A 23,926-nucleotide genomic window follows, 5' to 3' on the forward strand; every position below is an offset into this window, starting at 1 on the left:
AAAGCATTGATGAACGCACTGTGCTTTGTTTTGTTAAAGAAAATTCTGGATGAATTGCTATTTTAAGATTTGCGGTTTTTAGTCAGTTATAAACACTATTTTAAATAGAAACTACTCAATCAAACTGTGGGACAGTAGTTATTATACCAAGCCACTGTCATGATATTGGAACACTGGCATTCTAAAAAGTGAACATAGAAAAGTAGTAAAAACGGATTTAGCTCAAATGAAAAAAGAACGTCTTTGTTCTTCGTATTTCGTGATACTTATCTTATTTGTGGGTGATAAAAGAGTTTTAAAAAGTTGATTTAGCAAGGTGTGATTACTCTACATGCGTTTTTAACAAATTAGATTTTTGCTAACCACAACTGGGTGTAATTCCGGCTTAACAGATTAAACTCAGCTACCTTAAGTTAAATTGCAAATTTCAAGTTCAAACATGTTGTGACCCTTGACCTTTTCCTTTATTAATGACGTCAATTCCAGCTGTTAATTGTATTGTAAAATGATTAAGAATCGATTGAACCATGAGAGCAGTTGACATCATATATCGGATAGGCCCGCTATGAAATGCCACGACGTGATGAAGCAACTCCGAAATGTTTGAATTCGGAAACTCCAGAAGAGGTATTTAGAATAAATTGAAACAGCAGGCTTTCCAGAAGTATTCAAAGAGCTGGCGAGGCGCCAATACGATAACTCCAGTAATTAAAGACCACTGACAGCCAAAGAATGACAAATGAAGCTGCAGGAAGGTTCTCGAAGATCACAGATGCTAATACCATTTGGTTACTAAACGCTGAAAAAAATTAAAGTGCATGTTAAATTTTAACTTAAACTTTGTCAAACGCGAAAGCATCACTGACGAAAATGAAACAATGATCTATTTTATTCATAATTGAGAGATGACAGCCTAAAACATTCTTCATTTTAGATTTGTGCTCGCAATGAATCTTCGAGTTTAAACTCAAGACAAATTCACAACTCCTCTTAACAATGATACTGGATAGAACAGCCATGTGGTCACATGAAATATTTAACTGTTTTAGTCTTTCAATAATGAACAAATTGTCGCAGAAACAGATTTCGAGGAAAATTTTCAAGTAAGAGCGATCAGTTGATTTAAAAAGCTCTCGCCGCCCGCTTAGCCAATCAAATGCAAAGACACGATCTATCTCAACCCGGTCACTCGCGTTTTCCCGCGCTTGATGCAATTTCTGTTTATTTGTGTTATGTTCTCGTTGCCTTTTTTTGTCGCTACTGCCACCTACAGGTGTTGGCGAAGCCTATTACGCCGTTGAGATGAGTGAGCCGTGAGTGATAGTGACTTTAGAATTCCGTTCTTGACCCAATTTAAGTTTCCCGGTGCTACTTATTGTTTGTTTTGGAGTACTGCAGAAGACGATAAACACCTCACAATAATTTTCAGGGTGGCGCGCGAAAAAACAAAGCTTTTCCTTGCAGAAATATCTTAAAAGGTGTGATCGGCGCATCATGAAAACTTTAATTTAAAATTTAATTTAAAAATTTAAAATTTAATTGCAACCAAATAAGAAAATAATTTATAATTAACAAGCAAAATTAAAAGGATAGTTTAATTATTATTGGAGACTAGAGGATAGCGGAACAGCGAGTGACCACATACAGTTTTAAACTGCCTATTCGTTATATTGATTTATGTAAGACTGGCTCTTGAGATTTGAAACTCAGTTGAAAAAGGTCGAAAAACGCTCTGATGGTTGTAATGAAATGTTTGATACCAAAATTGTCATTGAAAACATTACTGCCAATTTATGCAGTGGCCTTCACTTGCGCTTTCAAAGTGGAAACGGAGCGATAGTCTCAAGCTTTTGTCTATGACTCGAGTGTATTGGCCATGACACAGTTGAATAGTTGGCCATACTTGTGCCTCTCTCAAAAGTCTTTCCACAACTGCTTCGACCATCAAGAAAGAATATAATATTGCGCTTTGTTTGCTTCAGAGGTCCGTAAATGACTTATTCTCTTCCCCAGTCCCTAAAGACCACGAAGTTAAGCCAGAAAACTTAAAACCAGCCTAGAAAAGATATACGACGACCGCTGTCTGAGTCTCTCCACAGGAAGCCCAAATACTTATTTTCCGTACAAAACATGTCCAAGCATGCCTGACAGAATTTTCAAGTACCAGAGTTAAATCAAAAACTATGCTTTTCTGTCGGCATTGGAGTAAGGCACCTTCTCTTCACCACAATTTTGCCTGTGGATGTTTTTTCTCTCGCCGTTAAGGGTCGATGAGAGTTCGTGACATTATCAAGTTTGGTAAGTCTCTGTGGTATCTGAGTAACTACAAGCGGAGAGCTAAGATTTCGATGCGGGCTCTCCCTAAGGATACAAGGAGATCTCACTGGAAATAAAGGTTCTGAAAATTTCCTTTGCATTTTTGCCATGTTGTTTGCAGAAGGCAAATGAGAGTGACAATGTGAGAGGCATATACCAGAGACTCGCGAACGAACCCGGAAAGGAGCTTTAGAAGTAACTTTCTCTTTTCCGTGACTTTCAGAGCCTTTCGTATCAAAAAGAGCGTCTAAATTAAATCCTTCCTCTCCAAAGACATTTCCGGCGCTTTCTACTTTTTTTTTAGATTTTTCTCTTTGGGTGTCTTTAGACTGTCCACTTTGTCCCGGTAATTCTCGTGTTAAAAATTCTTGAATTCTTTTCCTCGTTTCGTCCGTCTTGTTGACATCCAGGCTTACTCGTCGTACTCTTGGAGCTTTCACCTCATCTTTCTCTTCGCTCCTCGACTGAAAACTGTTCGTTTCCGCGTTACTTTGGATTTTAAAGCCATCGCTCTTCGCGTTCAACAAACCATACCTTCGTTCGTAAAGTTGTTGCAGATACGCGATAGCCTTGGCTCTCTCTCTGAAAATATTTTTAAGCGTTATGTCCGTTTCAGTGGCAAACCCTTGGCTGGCTTTTGCCAGTAGCAGACTTTCCCGCATGTTTCTTACTTCAGCTACACGGGAAGCTGTTGTAGGTCTAAGAAAAGGCCTGGAATAGCTATATCTTCTTTCCATTCTGGATCTACAGTAAAATAATTCTTCTCAGTTAAAATAGAGAGGGTTCGAATCGGGTCGCGTCACCCATGTTTCTTGATAAAAAGTCTCAAAGCAGTAAAATAAGCCAAAATTACGACTAATCATATTTCATGCTGAGTGAGGCTATAGATTTTAAAACAAATACCCGCACTTAGTGGATATATTTGTACTAATAAACAAAGAAACATTTTCCTTCTTTGTTACTGAGGTCCTGACCTACTGATATGTTTTATGTTTTAGTCGCCTAGCTGTAGCTTTGCCACTGTAGTTATTACATTGGGAGGTTCAATTTTTTTACCGAAGGTATTCACGCAGACGTTCAAAGCAGGGGAAATTAGGAAGAATCTGGAGCAAGACGTGGCAATTCCAAGCTACAGATGTAGATAAAACACATCTGAATGAATTAAACAATAACGTAGCGCTGTATTTTAAAAGTACCACCATATACTTATGAACACGGTCATATGTACAAAAAAATGCATAAGCCTTAATCCCCAAAAGCGAGACTAGTTGGAAATTATTACAAAATATAAAAAACATTAAGAGATCAAAATTCTGTCGTCTCTGATAACCAGAGAAGAAAGAAAGAGCCGTATTTGACTCTTTGAATTGATGCAGGCTGGTTTGATAGAATAAAATGAGTTATGTAAAGCAGTTCCAATCTCCAAGCTCCCCAGGTGTTTAATGAATACAATGCCAAAGGAGCGTTAAATCTAAGTTGCCAGTAACTTCTATGATAAAGTTATCGAAACAATTCGTTCTATAGAGTCGGGAATATGTATTTTAGACATAATCATAGAGTTTTCTCGAAATTTATGTCTTGCTTCGAAAACTTTTAAACAGATGTTCTTTCCCATAGTTTTGCAGACTTGCACAACCAATTTTTTTTTTCTCACGGGTCTATTCATAGCTTTTAATTTAAATCAATAATTAAATGGTATTTCAAGTTCCGACACCTATTGTTAAGGTTGTGGTAAGCAAAATTTCTACTGACCACAAACAACGAGAAAAATTTTGTTAAAAAATTTCCACATTTGAATAACAAGAAGCAATACTGTCAGTAAACAGTAAACATCCCTGCTCCTAATTAAAATGCATCGAGCAAATTAACTTCGCAATTTATGACGCAATTTTTCATGCTTCGCTAAATTTCTTGTTAGGCCACTAGTTTGAATACCAGACACAAATTAAAGTAAACTGTTTCACCATTTTTTATAAGTGTTTATGTGTAGGGAGAGCTGTCCGTTCATGTAAGTTCAACTCTAGTACGCCTTCAGCTGAGAGATCAACCAGTAAAGAACGTTTTGGCTTTTCCTTGCAAATCTGCGCACGAGTAGCTCGTCCCCAAGTTTTTTAGTGGAAGAAAAGAGGAGAGACCCTGGGACCGATCGTAGACTCTCTAGAAGTGGTTCCTTTTTTTAATTTCTCCACAAGAGCTCTTTGATTATTTTTCCAGAAAAAGGGGAAGAACACACGCACACAGACACTTCAATATACATATATTTTATATCATAAATTTCATGAAATTTTATTATTTTATGTTGTCCGTTATATATGTCATTTATATAACAGACTTCCTAAGTTTTTCCAGATCCGGAAAACGGGTGTGGTAATTAAAAAATGAAATTATTTCAGTAAATCTGATTTGTATGCGCTAAGATACTACCCATTGTACACAGCAAAATTTTTTTAAGGTCCGGAAAAATATCTTTTTTGTATCTGCTCATAATCTTTTTCGGCCACTTTAAATAAGGAGTAATATTCTGTGCTAGACTCATTAATTACTATCAATTAATTTTACATACAAACCCCTGATGGGCACGATTTATGAAACTATCTTGCGCCACATGCATAAGTATAACCGCCAGCAAGTTTCCATGCAGGATCTTGCGCTTAAATTCAACAACTAATTCCCGTTGTCAAGGAACGAAAAATGTGATAAAAGATCCAATTTTCCCAAGAGAATTCAGGTGAAACGTTCGAGAATATATTGATTACCGGTAGATTTCTAAAAGCGATAGGCACAAGCTGTATAAATATTCAAGAAAGATCTACGACAAGTAGCGTATCCGAAGTAAGAATTTATTTACACTTCATCAGCGGAAGTGGAGCCGATTGTTTGCTTTTTCGCTCAAGTCTCGACAAAAAATCTTGAATTGATTGCTCTTGCCTCTTTGATTTCTCGAGGACTGTACACAAAAATAGCCTTGAGTCTCTGACAGCCAATCGGGGCGCGCTTCTCCTATGTTCAAGACAATCTTTTACAATGAGCTTCTCTATAGATCTTTGTCAAAAACGCCAGTACATTTGCAAATAACATTTATCATTTACTGTACACCTCGGCAACAAACGTAATAAATTAAAATGAGAGATAATGGCCCGGTTATCGGGCAGGATCTTTCAGGTTCTGTCTAAATGCATTCTAAATATCGCAAATCTACATTCGTTACAATAATTAAAAAAATGAATTAAAGATTTCCATGCCACAGAGATGATCTCTAGCTGCCATGGATCGGACCGCGCATCTGACGTTTGACCGTTTCGTTTAATGTAACAATAGAAACATCGTAGTCATTTACTTTATTAAAATCCCAAATGCGTTATATCTTTCCGAAAGACGACCCTGATCAAACACTTCGTCCAGTGATAATGCCAGGGCTTTATCAATCTGACACTGTGAAGGATAATGACCCATTCTATTCTTTGACTCACAACCAATTCTGATTTGAAGTGGAAATGTCACATAACGAAGTTTACATACGTCTTCGAGGACAGTGTCACTTAGAATGAGAGACGTACGCGGGTGAGTCACAATACACAACTTTCCTCAAGGCCGAAAACACCTCTTTAAAACTAAGCTGGCTTTCAAACACGGCGTTTTTTTTCTCCACGTTTTGGTGACTTTCAGATCGACCCGACCAAAAATGTGCTTTGAGGACGAACCTGAAAACTAGAAGAAGCAATATTTGCAGTTTCAATAGCGGAAAGCGAGCGTTTACTTTGGTTTGAAACGTTTAAACTCAACCAAGAATTTATAAACAGCAAGCAAATTCGATGTCGTCTGCCTCCTTCATCGTGAAAGCCCTGCTCACTCGATCTATTTTTGCCGGCCATATTATCGTGTCTGTTTGGTGGGTCGTGCAACTGACACGCAATACAAAATTATGGAATCTGGCATTTTTCGAAGGATTGCTATTTCTGGAAACGCTGTTCTCTGTGTTCTACCGAGGGGGACAAGAATTCAAATGGTAAGAAGAATATTGATTTGTCTTTATCATTATCATTATTTGGTTGCTAGTGATCGCTAATAACAGACTCGGGACTTTAACTATAGCTCTGGTTTATAACTGAAACGTTACCTTGGAAAAAAGTTGTTTTGGTCAGGAAAAACTTAAACAAGTCGATGTATTTGGCGCACGAGAGACTAGAAATAATTTAGAACGAACTTGAATTTGAACACTGCTCGGCATAGGAAGAAAAATTGTTGGAGAATTTAGGCCAGCGAACCTCTTCAGTCCTTTAATTTCATAACATGGTGAATCCTCAGGCGCCATATTTTTTGTTTATTTCAAATTACGTTCTTCTTGGTTTGTTTTGACAAAATGATATAAGATTCTGCAGCATATGTTCACAAATCTAACGTAAGATGGCAAGAGAAACAAAAACAATTAGAAATACCACGTTATTTCATATGGCAAACTTCCCAGCTATACACCTTTCTCACAATTTTCCATTCGACAGAAGGAACAATTTTGAATGCTTAGGAAAACTTCATGATTACTAGCATAATTTGTGCAGTATTCACAGATATATTTTTTTTCAATTTGATTTCTTAAAACAGTTTTATCCAAATTCAAGACTGATGTGGCATTTCCAGCCAACAGTCTTCGAAATCTTATATCTTTAAATTAGCTTTGTACGTTGCGTTAATTGCCGGCTGAAGAATTCTGTACCATTAAAGTTAAATTACGCTATTGTCTTTCAAATTCTAGCGCACTGATAATTAACAACCTTCGGAACAAAGTAGGCGTGAAATCGTTGTTATGAAATATTACAAATAAGGACTCTTGCGCCAAAGCGATAACAATTTACGATACAAAAAAACTGCTCAATTTTGAAAAAACGAAGAGAGTCATTTCAAGTCTGGATATTTTGAAATGACAACCTTATTATTATTATGCTATAGCGGACAGATTTTTCACAATTTCAGTTTCATTCGGAATCTTACCTTTATCCTAACTAGGATATAGAACGTTTTCGTCCACAAATCCGGCCATTGCAGGTGTTTTAAATCGAAGTGCAGTGTACAGGAAATCCCAGAATATCATTTAATTTTCAGTAAGCTTTCACTCAGGCTTAAGTGAGTCTTTTGTGTGTTGTTTGAGAGCAACTAAATTAAAAAGGTCCTATACTGGAAAGCACTCGATAACGTGTTAAAAAGAAAGTTTCTCAGCTAAAAAATGGCTCTTTTTCAACTCCTTGACAGCTGATATTTTGCGCTTAATTGTGATCCAGCTTCGAAAAGAAAAAAACCCCTATTTAAGAACTTTTCATTGACAACGATTCACTCGTTTTTCAAAAAGGAAAAACGGAGAATTAAGAAATATCCCATTTTATTTTATTAGCAGCCGACAAACTGTTGCAAGCTGAGGCGTAATTAAAGAAACTCGTTGAAAATGGTTGTCTTCACCTTCCTTAATTAACATCATAGCTCGTTCTCAAAAAATCTCTCAAAATGAAGGTATGATTTTTTGTTTACCTGGAAAGAAATTATGTAAGGAACGCATAATCCAGCAAATATCAAAACGGGGCTGAAATCAACTCTTTTTCAGTATTTTAATTAAGGCAATATTCTGGATACTTTCATCATTTTTTTTTAAATATTCAAAACTGTTTGTAACAATCACATATTTAGGTTTAGCATGAAAAATATGAAGGTTTCAAAAATTTTGCAAGTTAATTAAGATCAGGTTTTAAATATTTCTCATTAAAATCACTTGTAAAAAGTGCAATTTGTTTTACTACTTAGACGCGTAACTCCAATTTGAAACTTTGAAAAAAGCTGCATGAACATTAACACGTATGTATGATGCTGGCCTTGACAAGAAGAAAATGAAAAAATCGTCTCCGCCTCTTCATCTTCCCCGCATTTTATAATGGATTATTGATGTTTACTATACCGAAATAATGAGAAAATCTGCAGACAAAAGAAATTACTCTTGAGAAGCCGAGAATCTCTGATTCATCTTGCCTATCTATCTAGGGTCTACCCGACTGCTATAAAACCTTTCAGTATCAATTATGAGAGAAAACAAACAATGAAAATATACAAGAAATGACTTCCTAAATTTGACTATCAACACTTTCACAGATTCCCAGCGGGAGGTTGCTTTCGGAATCTTTTCCATTTCCAGCTTTGAAATCACTTATCTAAATTTCCGCGCGCATCAACATTTTTTTTCACCTTTCATTTCTTTCAGAGTAAATATTACTGTTAGCAAGAGCAAGTGTGGAAAATGGCGATTGGCAGCGTGTGACTTGGCCTTAATTCGATTCATCGATTTTAAGCAGATTCGGGGATTTTACAAATCCCGCTTATCGGCAAATTGTAGTGTAGAATTCCAAAATTTCTCGGTTTAATTTATAGAGGACTGATTTCAATATATCGGGGATCCGCGGTAAATGCACTTTGGACAAACCAAGAAAAAGTTCACATGACTTACTTTTACTAAGAAAAACTACACAATTTTACGTATTTTTTCCTGATCATCCACAAGATGTTGCCTCTGGTTAAACATAAAGTCTTACTTCCTTTGATAATCGAAATCAATCTAAACTTTACTCGATAACTTAATTATTTTTACTTGAAAAGGAAAATATTTATTTTTGTAGCGACTGATTTCCTATCCATGATCCACTCGAACAGTGGATTCGGCGACAATGTTAAGTAGTATGCTAGACATGTTTTAGTGTTTTCCTCCCAATTTGTATTATCATACAAGTGAATTTCCACTTGAAAAAACAACTAAAATTTGACTCGATTTTCTCATGCTGGATATAAGAGATAATGAAAGAATTGAGAGAGATAATTATCGATTGACTTCTGGTATTAATTTGCATTTGTCATTTCTCGTTGTTCTTATTTTTACTAATTTTATAAACGCAAAATGAGTTCGAGATCGAAGAATCTTATACCCATGTTGGCTAAATGAGATACTCCCTCTTCTGGACTTTTCATTATTTGAAATCGTACCGTACCATTTACTAAATGTCGCTTATATTGTGTATCATCTCTTAGGTTTTCTCCTTCAATTTTTTGTCACCTGATTGGAATCATTCCCTGTGCATGGATCTTGGAATTTCATCTTCTGGAGGCGAGAAAAAATGGCAATTTGACCAGTGACAAGGTAGAAGATTCTATGATATCACTCCCGGTTGTAGAACGAATGAGAATAATAATAATAATAATAATAATAATGATAATAATCATTATTATCATCACCTTTGTTCAGTGAGGGTAGCACAAAATATCACTACACGTGGCCCTCGTAAAAAAAAGCAAAACAAAAAAACAAAAAACAGAACAAAACAAAACAAAAAAAAAAAGAAACCAAAAAAATTAGAAACTAACAAAATTGCCATGTAAATAATAATAGAATTGCAGTGGATACAAAGCTAATGTAGCACAGTAAGATCGTTTTCCTAATTTTGTCGATGAATGACCTCAGGGAGGAGCAGTCCTTTATTTCATCAGGAAGAGACTGAAAAACATAAGGAAATCCTGGGGGGACCAGCCATTTTTTTCTCGCCCAAGGAGGAGGGGGGGTGTAGAATTCTGGGGAGGATCACTTGGTTTTTGAGAAGGAACCGAGAGGGGATCACTCGTCGCCGATAGAGTATGAAGGGAGGAGTATACAAAATGTACTGCCAATTAACTGCCCATGAGTAGGATGGGGGGAGGGGGGGTCAGAAATATAACAGAACCTTATGGAGGGATCTTGTAAATTTTTTGGTGATAAAACCGAAACCCTCCAATCCACTCCTCCCCCCAGTTGATAAATGATGACCGGCTCGTAAAGAGGCGGTTTAGTTCAAGTGACCCACTAGAACAAAGACAGAAACTGACCACGCCACACCCAACTGCTAATCAACCAATGATTATTTCTGTTCTTTTGCAGCTTGATTCGAACGTGCTGATAGTTTCAGCAGAGAGGTGGACAGATCTAATAGAACAGACAACCATGTTGATGATGATTCTAGGCCGCTGGCTGCTCCCTACAGCACGAGGCATGACAAAGGACTCCCTCTCACAGCTCCTCCTTGTCAACCTAGCCATGTGCGCAGATATCATCGAGTTCTTCGACATTCTTAAACTGAGCTTCGTGAAATCTTCTCAGACGCTCATAGTGACAATTCTTTGCCTATGGACTTGGAGTTTGATGCAGTTTCCATTCAACACCATGTTAAAACTTGACATCGAAGATGAAGGGTCGGACGAGAAAAAGACAGCAAAAAATATCGGTAAAACTTTGCGGGGGAAAAGAGCAATTGCGCCGTATGAAGAGGAGATGGATATGCCAAACAGAGCTTCAATGACGTCAATAGACTTTAGGCAAGCCATTGCTGCCAAGAGAATGTCACGTGATATTCTACTGATGTCACATAACTATTCACGTGGATTACCAGCTGGTTATTTGCCAGATTTTCGGCGAAATTCATATCAGCCTCATGTAAGGGGCAATGATTATCCCGGGCCTAACACGAACCACGCCCAAGAAGGCATTTTAAATGGGCAATCGAGAGGACCTGGGCGCTTTTCCTTAGATGTGGGACAAATGAGACCGAAAGGCCCGACGGGAAATATGACGACATCAATTACGTCACCGAATCTCAGGCTTGACTTGAAGGGGCTCCAGGAGGACACGATTCGCTCCAAGGAAAAATCTGCACGAGCCAGTTCAGACGCACTGGAGACAAATGTCGATATAGAGGCTGATTCCTCAGAGGAGGAAGAAACGAAAAAGTCACGCATTACAATAGAACTGTTAGGGATTCTTATGTCTCTATTCATGCAAGACGGACCATTCCTTACCTTTCGTTTATTCATAATCGCCCAATATGGCGCATACGAGTACATGGTGATTTTCTTGACCGCAAAAAATGCGCTAGTCCTGGCGTTACAAGTATACCGGCTTTGTGTTCTTCATTGCGCGTGTTATGACCACAAGGAGAACGATTTCTCGCCCGAGAACGAGATCGATGCTAATTCTCGGCTCAGAAACGTCCAGGTAGCCATAACACACGGGGGTAATGAAGAATCCGAGGACGAGTCTATTCATGCAATGGGCTGGAATTTCTCGAGGAAATGGCGGAGGAGCTTTAAAAATCCATTTTCTTCCTCGCACTTATCCGATTCGCAAGCACATTTAGCGCCATAATACGCTAAACATGCTTAGCCATTACGGTGGAAAGAAGGGGCGGGGAAGAGACACTGTGCTCTCTGATGAGACAATTCACCCCTCCCCACCCCCCCCCCCGCCCTGACGAGCTCCGGCCTTCTTGATTTCATTCCGAAAATTTGGTTTGTGTTCTAAGTTACTGAGTACTCCCTAATTTACTTGGTAAATAAAGATAAGAGCCACATATTTATACTATCATGATTGAGACTTACAGATCATGAATTCGAAATTTTTCTCTCTCTTGTTCACTGAGTTGATCAAGCTGATAAATCAAGTGACTTTTATCAACATTTTAAAATTTTATTAAGGTATTCACTGGCACTTTAACACAACTAAAGACGGCGGGCTTTTGTGACAGAAGTTTTACATGAAAATATCGAGATAGCTAATTACTTTACGAAATGGTTTCTGCATCGAATATTTGAGACTTTATTGAAAGATTACTGTAATTTAGAGCTTTAACGTAAGTTTGCTGACCGTAGTTCACTTGAAAATACAAATGGGCCATAACGCTGTGGGGAATGAAAATACGAAAAACCGAGTTTTGTGGAATTGCTTCATATTTTGGAGTTAGCCAAAGATAAGATTATGCCGTGAAATTAAAAGCTTTATGATAACAGAATTCTGTCTAAATGTTTTAAGAACAAGTGATAATCCATGAGGACAATGTTGAAATTAAGCCAGTTTCCATTACCGGATTAAGATTTTTTCAGAAGCAAATTTAACGCGTTATTATAAACTAATTGGTGTCTTATAGAAGCGTCACATCAAGCGCTGATAAACGAATTGAAAAATAAAATCTTCATTTTTCACAACTATTTCTACCATATCTTTATAGAAAACAAAATCTGCAGTCTAAAACTTGTACTAAAACCGCGACCTACAAACAAAGGTTTGAAAATCTTTCACATTTGTACAATTTTGTACAGTCGTGCAGTCAAACAATTAAGAAGGACGTATGCAAGTCATGCAGTTTTACTTAACTTGGGCAGAAGGTAAATGACATGGTTGCCGTCATTATGAAAGATTCAAAGTAGTACTTCCTTTAAGCCAAAAATAACACCTTTTTTTATCTTACTTACTAGCTTTTGGTGTTTCTAGCCGTACCGTACATTTTCGACGTTAAGACTTTTCGCTTTCCAACGTGGCTTTTTATATTCTAGTGAAAAATTGACTTGTAGTTCCTGAGTTTCTGGAGCAAAACTTTTAAAAACACCTTTCATGAACTGGACGTTATATTCTTCTCTTTACAGACGGACAAAGTTTTTTCTTTTTTGTTTTTCTTGCTTGCTGCGAAATTTTCTTTCTCTCTCAACCTTATCATGCATGCAACAACATTCTCCTCCTCGCTTATGAAAAGGATTTGTAATATTTCAAGTCCTCTATCAGGAGGTTGTACATAAAAAAAAAACAGTTGTAGGAGGTTTAGCACCGCCTATAAGTCCTTTTCTATTTAGCCAGCTGCGAGCTTGTTCTTGTGCACTTGTCTGGGTTTAGCTTTACGGTCCCTTCTCGGGCACAACCGCCTGTTACATCTTAGGTAGCCGCGTATGAAAAAAAAGTTATTAAAACCGCTTCCTCCACCCTCTCAATACACTGAGGTTGACAAAATACTTTATAAACGGCACTTTCTTATCTCTTTTTCTAAGAGGCGGTTAAGGTTTATCGCTTATCACTTTCAGCGAAATCTCATTACTCACTTAGTCTTGTTGTGCAATACTCTTCCTTCTGGTGTTTCTAAGATATCGACAGTATTTCAAGTTTTCTAAGCCATCTGAACCGGATCTTGTCCCTCTCTCGTATTCAAAATCCTTTTCAAAATTTCTAGTAGATAGTTTCGTTGGTCGTATCTGGTAAATCGGGGGTAAGCAAACCGTCGGCGGGAGTCGAATGGGTTCGTCGTCGCCCTCGTTGTTTTCGAAAACCGACCCTCGCCTGCTTGCAGGCTCTTCCTCTAAAGGGTTTAGAAAAGGCTTTGAGTTATCTGCCAAACGAGATTTTACTGCCAAACCTTCGTTCAGCTTCCGAAGATCTAACAGTGATAAACTTGCTCGTCTTCGAAAAACTCGCTTTTGCTCAGAACTAACAGTGCTAGTTTGAGCTGACGATTCGCTTGAAATGAATGAACGCCGTTGGCGTGTTCTTACCAGATTTTCTTGTTTCATGGCTTCCCCTTGACCCATAGCGAAACTCGTTGCTCGGCTTCTTGGTGTTGTCATTACCTTGGATGCTTCCTCGTAAAATTGGTACGTTCCACTGCTTCCCCTGAGTTTCTCTTGATATTTCAGCATTTCGTTTTTGTCCTTTTCCATTTTACTCTCGGAAAAGAGTCGAATCTTCTCCAGTGACTTTTTCACTCTTTCCCAGTTACTATTCAGCTGGTTGTTTTGTACTGAAACTCTTCGGCCCAGATTTTTCGCTCGCAAAAGTGGCTCCTGTTGCAGCTGACTTCCTATCGGCGATAGATTCATGTCGGCGTGACAAAGTAACCAAGAAAGTACGAATTCAAGAGTTTAATATTCCAGTCCTTCAATTTTTACCACTCACGAGCCTTTTACTCGCAACGCCGGTTTGTAAACTGAAAGACCCGCTCAACAACAGACGTATTTACATTGGAATGGCCTTCATCTGGTTTATTGCCCGTAGAAAGTCATTATGAAGGCGGTATTTTCATGCAAATTTACCCTTACAATTGCTTTATTTCAAGGAATAAAGTATTTAAGTCAAATGTGTTAATGAAATAAAGGAAGGCGGGATGGAATCGAATGCTATTCATATCAAGAGAAAAACCCTGGTTGGTAAACAAAGGCAGGTGCATACTTTAAGAGCTATTTTTGTCTTTTACACATGGTACAATAACTTAAGTGTTAAGCTCTTTTTCCTGTTGTCACTTTAGCCAGAACTTAGTATGCTTAGCACAACGTTTGCAGAAAAATTCATAACAGACATCACTCTGCTCCGAAACCCTGTTGTAAGGTAATACTGATCGAATGTGCGCCGGCGTTTTTCGCCTAATTACACATTTTCAGTTAAGTTTTTGTTCCCGTCACCAAGTCTCTTGATTCAATTCACAAAAGGTTGTTGATAATTACTGTAATTTGAATTTCATTAGCTTCTTGCTGATTAGAACTAAACTTACAAAAGTTCAATGCCACTTGTTTCCCTAACAGGTCTAAATAACCGTTATACCTTTTACCATTATAATTGTTGATATCACCCGAACCAGATGTGTTTGTTAACCTGGTGCATTCATACATGTCGTGGGTCCAAAATCACAATTAATACTATCATTGTTGCAATTACAGAACCGCTCAATAAAGTTGACAGTCTCGACTCTAAACTCGAGGATCGAGGCTTGGGTGTAGAGTCGATACTTTCTACTTACTATTTAGCGGTTCTCTTTAAAACTTCCTCTATTATTTCGATCTGATGTTAAATTATTCTTTTTTTCCCTTCTTAAGCCCAGTTTTAAAGTGGTATTTGCTATTGCTATAGGGATCGTGGTGATGGTTGTGGTTAAGCTGTCACGTGACGAGCATGAATCATGAAGCAATCAATTCTTCCCTGCGTCACCTCATCACGGAATCGCGCCCATTGAAAAGCGTCGCCCGAGAAAAGTGGGGTACCCATGATGCTTTGCGGGCGCAATGACCTGGGAATGAGGTTGCAAACGCTCACCGCCAACTTCGGTCGCTTTAGATCTGAATTGACAAATTCCCAAACGGGAGTTGTAAAATTTCGCTTTGCGTCCGTTTAGAGACAATGGAGATACAATTGGAGCAATTAGCATTGTTTCAAAGTGACGAAATGCTCTTTTCGTCTGTAAAGAGCGAGGGCCGCGTTTGCATATCAAAAGAGCGTGAAGTGTTCATCCGTAAGCTTATGAGCGTGAGCGTGCACCTACGTGGAGCGGGAATCTACAACGTATACTTAAGCTTTTCGAAAAGTAATTAGACTACCGACGTGTTATCTGAAACTGACGGCAATAACGGGCCAAAAAGGAAGGTAAAATTCCGCACAGCCCCACACTACATTATACGTTCAGTTCTTGGATAGAGTGACAAAAACAATACTTTACCATTGGGAAAACAGATTTGTTTTACGATAGTATGGGGCAGTACGGAAATTTTACTAAAAGGAATATTTCTGTGATGTTTTGCTTTCTTGGCGAAGTTGATGGTCGAACCTCGCAAATCTGCCGCATTTGAGTCTTAACACAAATTGAAAACCCGGCATTTGAAAGGTAATTTAATTTTACATCTGACCGATTTTTAAACAATATAACCTAATCAAGATAACGCCACTAATTACGTCTATTCTTCTTCGATGAAAAGCGCTACGTTTCGGTTGTCTGCACAAGAAACAATACTTTCGAACACTGCGTACACGGGGGATTACATGATTGACAGTCGGATTGACAGGCCTGCGTGAAGTTACGCATGCTCTCTTTCTCTTTTCTAGCTTATTTGCATTTTCCCGTGCGACGTTTTTCAATGGGCGCGATTCTGTAATGTGATCAAGGCCCAGGTTCCGACTCGCTAAGATGAGAAATGGTAAGAGTGAAAAAAGCCCATATAAACTAACTGGCGATCTACAAACGTGAGTTCAGAATGAATCTCTGATACTTCTGTTTAAAAGCGAAATATAAGCTTTTAAAAGTTAATATCCACAATAAATATGTTAAATAAAAACTGATGATCACTTTATAATCTACTCACTGTGATGCTAACCGCAACTAGTGTTGACATAGTCTAGAAGTGTTTCTGTCACCGTCCGCTTTGAGTCAACAAAACAGTTAAGAAAAGCCGCGCCTAGCTGATCAAGGGAAATATGGTTGGCAGTTTTTGAATGATGTCAAAAACACATTGATGAGAGAGAAACACGATCCGTAAAAGTAGGATTATTATGGAAGGAAGCCGGTAATTTGTCAAGGGGCCAATAGGTATAGGAAGGAAATTAGCTCGGCCAAACCACGTATGTCACAGGACACCCACTTTCCACTGTCCATCGCAGCAAAAAGGGGACCAAAAACGTAGCTGAAAAGAACGAATTTTTCAATAGCAGCTAAAATCAAATTTATTGCCAATCAATTACAAGGGCAATTTATACAGCTTTACAAGGGAAATATACAAATATACAAAAAGATCACTATAAGGCTAGTTCAATATTTTCATTTCAGAATTGCTGGCTTGTATAAACATAAATCTATTTCATCTATCATCTGTCAACTCTAATCAATCAATCAATCAATTAATTATTTAAAGTTAGACAAGCGTTTTGACTACTGCAACAGAAAGGCAAGGCAAAAAAGAATGTATTCATAATTCAAAGCAATAATATGAAATTAACTCTTAAAAAGTCTTAAAAAAAAACAAAAATTTTTGTGTTGACTGCATTTTAGTTGAAGTTAAACTTACTTGAATATCTTCTTGACTGATAATCTACACTCCTAAACATAATCATACCCATCACAAATTCCTCAAATGTTATCGGTGGATTACTAGTTTATTTTTAACTCCTTTTTCTCTCAATTGTAATCAAAGTATAATTGGACAATTGGCTGTACTCAGACACCTGTGATCGGACAGTAAAGGCAGCCAATTATATCCAGTCCACTTTGCTAAATCCACCAATCACAGGATTGATTGCAATAACAATAGCAACAACCACTTGCCCAACAAAACTAGGTAATTCACAAAAATGGAGAAATTTTTTGCAATGTCTCTACCAGACATATTTTCTCAAATAAATGTACATTTTTTTGGAAATTGTAATGGTTATGAATTATTGGTAACATGGATTCCTTTTGTCCAGTTCCGTCTGCAATCATACTTATGATTTACAAATCAGACTTCCACTTAATGGTCTTCCAAGTTTTTAATCACTTGTATGATGACAGACAGAATTAGACTCCATTCTGTCCTGTTACCATTATTTATTTGTTGGGACACTTCTCTATAATGTCTGTGATAGTCACCCCTCCCCCTGCCCAATGTTGTTAATTGCCAATCAATGTTTCTACACCATTCACTAACAATATTTCCATGCCATAGCCTTCCAATGCTTTTATGCCATTAACCACCAATGTTTTTATGCCATTAACTGCCAATGTTTTTATGCCATTAACTGCCAATGTTTCAATTATATCTTGTGGACCAACACTGAGGGTGGCAGGGGAGGCAGTAGGTGTGCCAACAATTGTGTTTGGGAGTATAGTTCCCAAGGAATAAGATTAAATAACAAGAAGAATTTAAAACTTGATTATATCAATACCATGCCAATTGCTGGAGAGACACTGAGCATTGCCCACTGAAGACTATCAATTTGAAGCTCCATAAGCTAAAAGTTGGTAAAATGCTTGTACCAAATTTCAGTTAAACTTCCTAGTGGGGAGAATTAACAATCAAGTCTTGGGAGTTGAAGGGTTAAGTTAAGTAGGGTAAGCAACCTTTTTCACTTTCAGAAGAGATCAGCAGTGAATTTCTCCTTACCTAAGCATGCTCTCAAGCAGAAACACAATGAGAAGCAAGAAATTGTCATCAAGGGATATTACTTGACTCAATAATTAATTTGAAGAGCCTAGCTTGCAGATAATGCATGGAAGACATTGGAGAGAACTGATAATGATATCTAAGGAGTAAAGTGACATGAAATCGAAAAGAGAAACAAGAATGGAGAAATATTGGGAAAGATAGAGATGAGGAAAGATGAAAAGATCGGATGAAACCAAACCCTGGCAATCCCAAGCCTTTCAGTTAATACAGGGGGCTTTTTGATTAATTTACTTCAAATGTCTCCTTGATGTCCTCATGTGTTATGCACTTCACAAGAAATGGTGCAATCTTATAGAATTATCAAAACACAATTTTTTTTGCTGTCAAAAACAAAAAGCAATATTACAATTTTAAGAAATAGTCCTATTTTCTGTAAAACAACAAAGTCTTAGAATTACTTTAAAATTCTATTTGTCACAAGCACAGACAATGAATGTTGCTAATAAATTTTGATATCCCCCCTCCCACTCCACCAAATAATATATGACTCATGGCCTCTTTTTACTCACACCTCTACTCACTGTCCTCGATTAAGTAACTGTTAGTAGGGTGGGAGCAATAATTATACTTTGGGAAGGGGGGGTAAGTAAACTATCCTATTAAACTTGATGCTACATTCTTAGTCCTTGCAGTCGTAAAGTCTGAAAGAAAGTTCAAAACAGCAGTTTAGTAAAACCCATGAAACAAATTTCTTCTAAAAATCAATCAACCAAGAGTTTATGATTATAATCTTTTTTTATAATAGTTTTTCTGATAAGAGTTTGGATGATAAAATGAAGGTTATTAAAAGTTCATTCAATCTGTAATGAATTTGTGGAAATGCATTCACACATGACACACAAAAATTGTACATCATATATAAATGACCTCCTCCAATCAACCCTTGAAAATCAGTTATTTCATGCAGCACAAAAAATTTTGAATGATATTTAATTTCATTCAGAGTATCATTACTTCTCTCATTACCTTTGCCTTATCACTTTGTTCAGTCCCTCCTGCCCCTTGTTCTTGTGAATCAGACACATCTCTTGACACAACACATAAAAATTCTGCTTGATCTTCACTACCATAGTTGTAATTACTGCCAACACTTATTAGCTGGAAATGAAGATATATACCACAAATTTGATGAATTAAGGAAAAAAAATCTATACTGTTTTCCTTCTATAGGTATGCGCTTAACTTTAAAATCCCACCTTGTGTTAGAGCCAGTTTAAATTTTTCTTTTACACCAACACAAAAATTCACTTATTCTTGTTTCTTATAGTCACTGTGAAGATATCCCTCACGGCTGGTTTTTAATAAGTGAGAGATTTGGAACTAGAATCAAATCTGGAGTGGTAAGAATGCTTGTGACCTTGTGAACACCTTAAAATCAGAGATAATGTATAACTGATGGCTAAATAACAACAGCGCGTGGACATGATGGTTACTGTTCGATTGCACCATCCAATTACAAGCATCATGCATACTCTGTCCTATTAGTGCTCAAATTGGGTTGATGATAACCAATCATATTCAAGAGTTTTGTAGTAATTTTTATTAAGATACTTGTATCCATGCAGGTAACTGTTTGTTTCTCTTCTTTGTCATAGTTTTGATTAATTATGGGATTTGAACCCATGACCACTGCAATACCAGTGCAGTGCTCTACCAACTGAGCTGGTCATTATGCTGGTTCTTAATAAACCCGTGAAGTGATGAACCAACAAATGAAAATCATAGATGTTAACTGTGGTTTTTAACCCTTTAAGTCCCACTAGTGACTTAGACAGAATTTCTCCTCACACAATCAGTACAATATCAAGCAGACAAGTAATAAGAATAAAGAAAAATATCAATTAGGGGATTATTGGTTGTTCCAATTCCAAATTCCCCAAACTAACATCATATGAATTGTTTGGCAGACAGTAAGGAGAACTACTTATGAGATCTTGGGAGTTAAAGGGTTAAGAAATGAAAATGAAAGTGATCTTTGCAGTAATGAACACCAGTTAAGCAGTGATGGGAGGTCATGGGTTCATATCCTGGACAGGTCACAAATTTTTTTGGCCTTGTTTTTACTACTGCTAAAATACTGTTCACACCAAAGATGGACTTCACCCATTTCTATTTCCATGCATTACAAATCTCTGTGGTAAGCACATGTATTTTCTTACACATGCTAGAAATACTCTTGTACATCAAGTAACCAACAAGCAGTAATTAATATTGCCTAACTTTTATCAAAACCAAAACTATTCCTTATTTTACAACTAAAATCAGCTCAGCCAGGGAAAGATTTATTTAGCACACTAAACAAACCTGTTCAAATCTCCAACCATCTGACATTGTAGAAACCATTTGAGTGAGTTCATCTTCATGGCACTGCAGTACTCTGTATACATGTTTCTTTGATTGAAGCTGATGAGGAAACGACACCAAATTATTCATGAGGGTGAAATATCATGTAACTTTGTATTAATAAAATATTCCTAGTTGAGTATTTGTCTCACAATGTGATTACTTCCAAGTCATGACCTCTAAGAACAGTTTCCCATTCAGTGTTGGAAAAAGCAAAACCAAAGGAATTCTGCCAGCCAATCAGAACAATGGTTTAAATTATATTTAGCCAAAAAGAGCTCAAAGTGAGAACAAGGAAACTTCTTAACCCTTTAACTCCAATGAGTGACCAAGACCGAATTTCTCCTTACAATATCAATACAATATCAGCCAGATAAGTGATGGGAATGAAGAAAAATATCCATTTGGAGATAATTAGTTGATCCAACCCTAAATTCTTTGAACTTATATTATGAGAATTGTAGGGTTGACAATAAGGAGAATTACAATTTTTATCTGGGAGTTTAAGGGTTAAAGCATGGGAAATGCGAGTGAACAGAATTGTTTTTAGTTTGGCATCTGATTGGTTGCGAAAATGGTGAGAATTTTCTGGACCAATAACAGACTACATGAAGCCTTGTATGTTGCTTTGATTAGTCACCCTCAAAACAACAAAAGGAGCAGTAGAATGGAAAATTTGGAAAATTCCAGAAGAATAATGCCCACAACAAGAAGCACAACTTGTTTCAATGATTCACCTTAAAAGAGGAAAAAGGTCAGTACTTACTGGGATCTTTTGACGTGCCTCTCTTGACTGTATTCTTTCCTTTATTATTTTAACAAGAGGGTCAATATTATAAAATTCTGCTTCTTCTAATACACCTAAGAAGAATGAATAACATTTAAATATATTGGAACCCTTCTCTAAGTATTAGACTAATAATTACAAAACTAGTTTAACTTTTTAAGGGGAACAGGTTTTTATTAAATTTCTCATTACAAAACTACCCTTAAAGCATTAATGTAAAGATCATGAGAATTATGGAAATGATTGGCAATTCAAGAAGTTACTAGATGGTCAAACAAAATTTCCTTGTCGTTACCACTAGAAATGTAGAAGTCACAAGTTTCCCTTTTCCATACATATCTGTATGTTGCTGTTAACAGATTCACAAGCATATCTTTGTATTTCATTGCAAAGCCTGAATTAAAGTAGTTGTTCTTATGTTTTCCTACAAAGTTAAGAGTGGGAAATGGTGTGTAGCTGGCTTAACTTGATGGACACACACAAATAACCCAAAAACTCCCATGAGAGACCAAGAAATAATTCTCCTTACAATAACAATAAAATATCAAACAGACAAGTGATGAAAATAAAAAGAACTATTAACTAGGTGATTAATATTTGTTCAAATAACAAATTCTCTACACTAACATCAAATGAATTCAATGACAGACCGTAAAGAGGATTACTGATGAGATCTTGGAATGAAATGGTTACTTTTGTTGTGAGGCTTCCTAAGCAACTTCTGTCAGCATGAAGGTAAGCTGCTGTTCACATAGCACTACAGGCTCACTAAATTACTTTCCCAACGTATTCTTCACTCTTTTTCTTATTGTTCATGTCACAAATCAGTTTTGGAAGCAAAACACTTCTGATGAATAAAACAGTACTGTCTATGTATGTCATAATCAGAGAGAGCAGCCATCATTCACAAGTCATGTAAATTAGTTGAGTGTCATGTAGCCATCTGTTTGCATTGAAATTATGTGTGTTAAAATGGATTGCTCTTTTTATTTGTGAAACCTAAACAGAATATTCATTTAATTTCTTTACTTTGCAGAAAATTACTAGTTAGAAAGTTGAGGGTTCCTTTCCGTGAATAAATCCTTGTAACAGACACCAGAGCTGTACATAACGTGTTCAGAGCTCACCGACTATTATAAAATGTTCCAGCAGTGCTTGCCAGAATTTCATGCTTAAAATTACCCAAGATGCAACGAAACTTTTTACTTTGGCAGATTTCCCCATTTCAAAAATGCCTAGTACGTTAAAAAAAGCGATCACTTTTCGAGTTTTCTTCTAAATCCGCCGAGATCTCGTAAATACAAGTTGAAGTTTCTACGAGTACAGAAACAGAATTGACATGGCGGAATCATATATGAATTCGTAGTTCTGCCACGACAATTGGTATAAGCATGTTTACTCTAAGAAATATTTAGTATGTATTTTGGCGTAAATTTTAACTAACCAGTGAGCCGACACTTGAGCCCCCCAATGCGTCAAGAGAGATTTTGAGAAAGGATAAAACAGCCGAAATCAACAATACTCGTTCTCCGCTGCATATAAGACTTGAATGAGTTCTGCATACGTTAAATAGACTGAATTCTTTCGAACGAAAATTAATTTAGAAGTAGCATGTTCTTTCCACGGCTCAAATGAAGACTTTCTGAAACTGGAGCACACATTAATAAGGCATTTACCAAGAGAACGTCCAAGCCCATACGCTTCAAGCCAAATGTTTACTTAGCAAAATGCCAAAAGCGAAGTGAACTTCGAACCAAGAATCTAAAATACGTTAACTTTCAATGCTCTCACCTTCTTCAAGGAGGTCTTTATCGATTATAAGTTTGCCATGTCGTAGATAGTTTAAAACAGGTCCAAAATAGCGAGGATCTCGATCTATCATATAAGCACCGCTGTCGTCCTGAAATGTCAAAATGCCTACTTGTTTAGCTGGGTAGAACATTTCACAAATTTTGACTGAAATGCGTATTCTTACCTTGTCCGAGGGTAAATCAGGATCTTCTGCACAAAGTCTATGTAAAAAGGAGTTAGGGTGTCTACAAAGCGTTTGTTTTGTCGTTAAGAAGTACGTTCCACCGACATTTAACTTCACCCAGTTGTTACTTGGAGTAGCCATCTTGTACTCATCATGTTATGAAGATGAATTCGCCGAAAGATAATAATTCGGTAAATCGTATTGATTGGTCGGCAGCTGTGCTAAAAATAGCTTGCTAAATTTAGCTTCTGTTAATTTGGACAAATTCACCTGGCTTCCTTAATCTAAATCTGTAAATTCCCAGCACAGAAAAAGCGTTTTGAAAAGAAAACTTTGCTTACGAGGGCTTCCGATGATTTCCGAAGGGTTCCGACAAAGAAGCACAATTTTCAGAACGCCCACGCAAAAAATGTAAAGCATGGCCTTTGAATTGGTGTACAGCTGCAATGGAAAATAAGTTTAAATTCTCGGTGATTTCTTCGTCGGGTCCAATTTTCTCCTATATTGTCAAAACGAAGCGTCTAAAGTTGTTAAAACTATCCATACATTGACAGTGCTGGGCCATTTTGATCGGTTTTTGGTCAAAAAAGTTTGGTCTACTAAAAACTTGGTCTTCCTCTAAATGCTAATAGCCAGTTGGCTGAAAGAAAGAAAAAAAATTAATTAATCGAGCTTTCTCTCAAAAGTTTCTTTCACTGGTGAAGGAAAAAAAAGTATAAATTTCTTTGTTTAAG

General features: G+C 37.0%; 3 protein-coding genes and 1 long non-coding RNA gene across 4 annotated transcripts; 2 read left to right on the plus strand and 2 right to left on the minus strand.

The window, feature by feature from the left end:
* The first annotated feature begins 5,648 nt into the window (after positions 1 to 5,648).
* On the plus strand, positions 5,649 to 12,346 carry LOC113669268 (uncharacterized). The gene is made up of 3 exons (XM_027185268.2): positions 5,649 to 6,322; positions 9,373 to 9,481; positions 10,253 to 12,346. Exons 1-3 carry the CDS (start codon positions 6,129 to 6,131, stop codon positions 11,510 to 11,512), a joined length of 1,563 nt encoding a protein of 520 aa, XP_027041069.2. The 5' UTR covers positions 5,649 to 6,128; the 3' UTR covers positions 11,513 to 12,346.
* Positions 12,347 to 13,102: 756 nt separating this feature from the next.
* LOC113669208 (uncharacterized) lies at positions 13,103 to 14,116 on the minus strand. Its single transcript, XM_027185210.2, has one exon. It carries the CDS (start codon positions 14,002 to 14,004, stop codon positions 13,234 to 13,236), a length of 771 nt encoding a protein of 256 aa, XP_027041011.2. The 5' UTR covers positions 14,005 to 14,116; the 3' UTR covers positions 13,103 to 13,233.
* Positions 14,117 to 16,046: 1,930 nt separating this feature from the next.
* On the plus strand, positions 16,047 to 20,185 carry LOC149038531 (uncharacterized). The gene is made up of 3 exons (XR_016180467.1): positions 16,047 to 16,086; positions 19,355 to 19,427; positions 19,683 to 20,185. It is a non-coding gene; the product is annotated as an uncharacterized LOC149038531 (long non-coding RNA).
* LOC113669261 (BTB/POZ domain-containing protein KCTD5) lies at positions 16,584 to 23,571 on the minus strand. The gene is made up of 6 exons (XM_027185261.2): positions 23,193 to 23,571; positions 23,009 to 23,117; positions 21,197 to 21,291; positions 20,392 to 20,490; positions 19,054 to 19,185; positions 16,584 to 18,728 (listed from the first exon to the last, which is right to left on the minus strand). The coding sequence occupies exons 1-6, from the start codon at positions 23,331 to 23,333 to the stop codon at positions 18,699 to 18,701; spliced, it is 606 nt and encodes a 201-aa protein (XP_027041062.1). The 5' UTR covers positions 23,334 to 23,571; the 3' UTR covers positions 16,584 to 18,698.
* Between the last annotated feature and the right edge of the window lie 355 nt (positions 23,572 to 23,926).

Source organism: Pocillopora damicornis, chromosome 10 (assembly GCF_964200805.1).
Source record: "Pocillopora damicornis chromosome 10, jaPocDami1.2, whole genome shotgun sequence".
NCBI lineage: Eukaryota > Metazoa > Cnidaria > Anthozoa > Scleractinia > Pocilloporidae > Pocillopora > Pocillopora damicornis.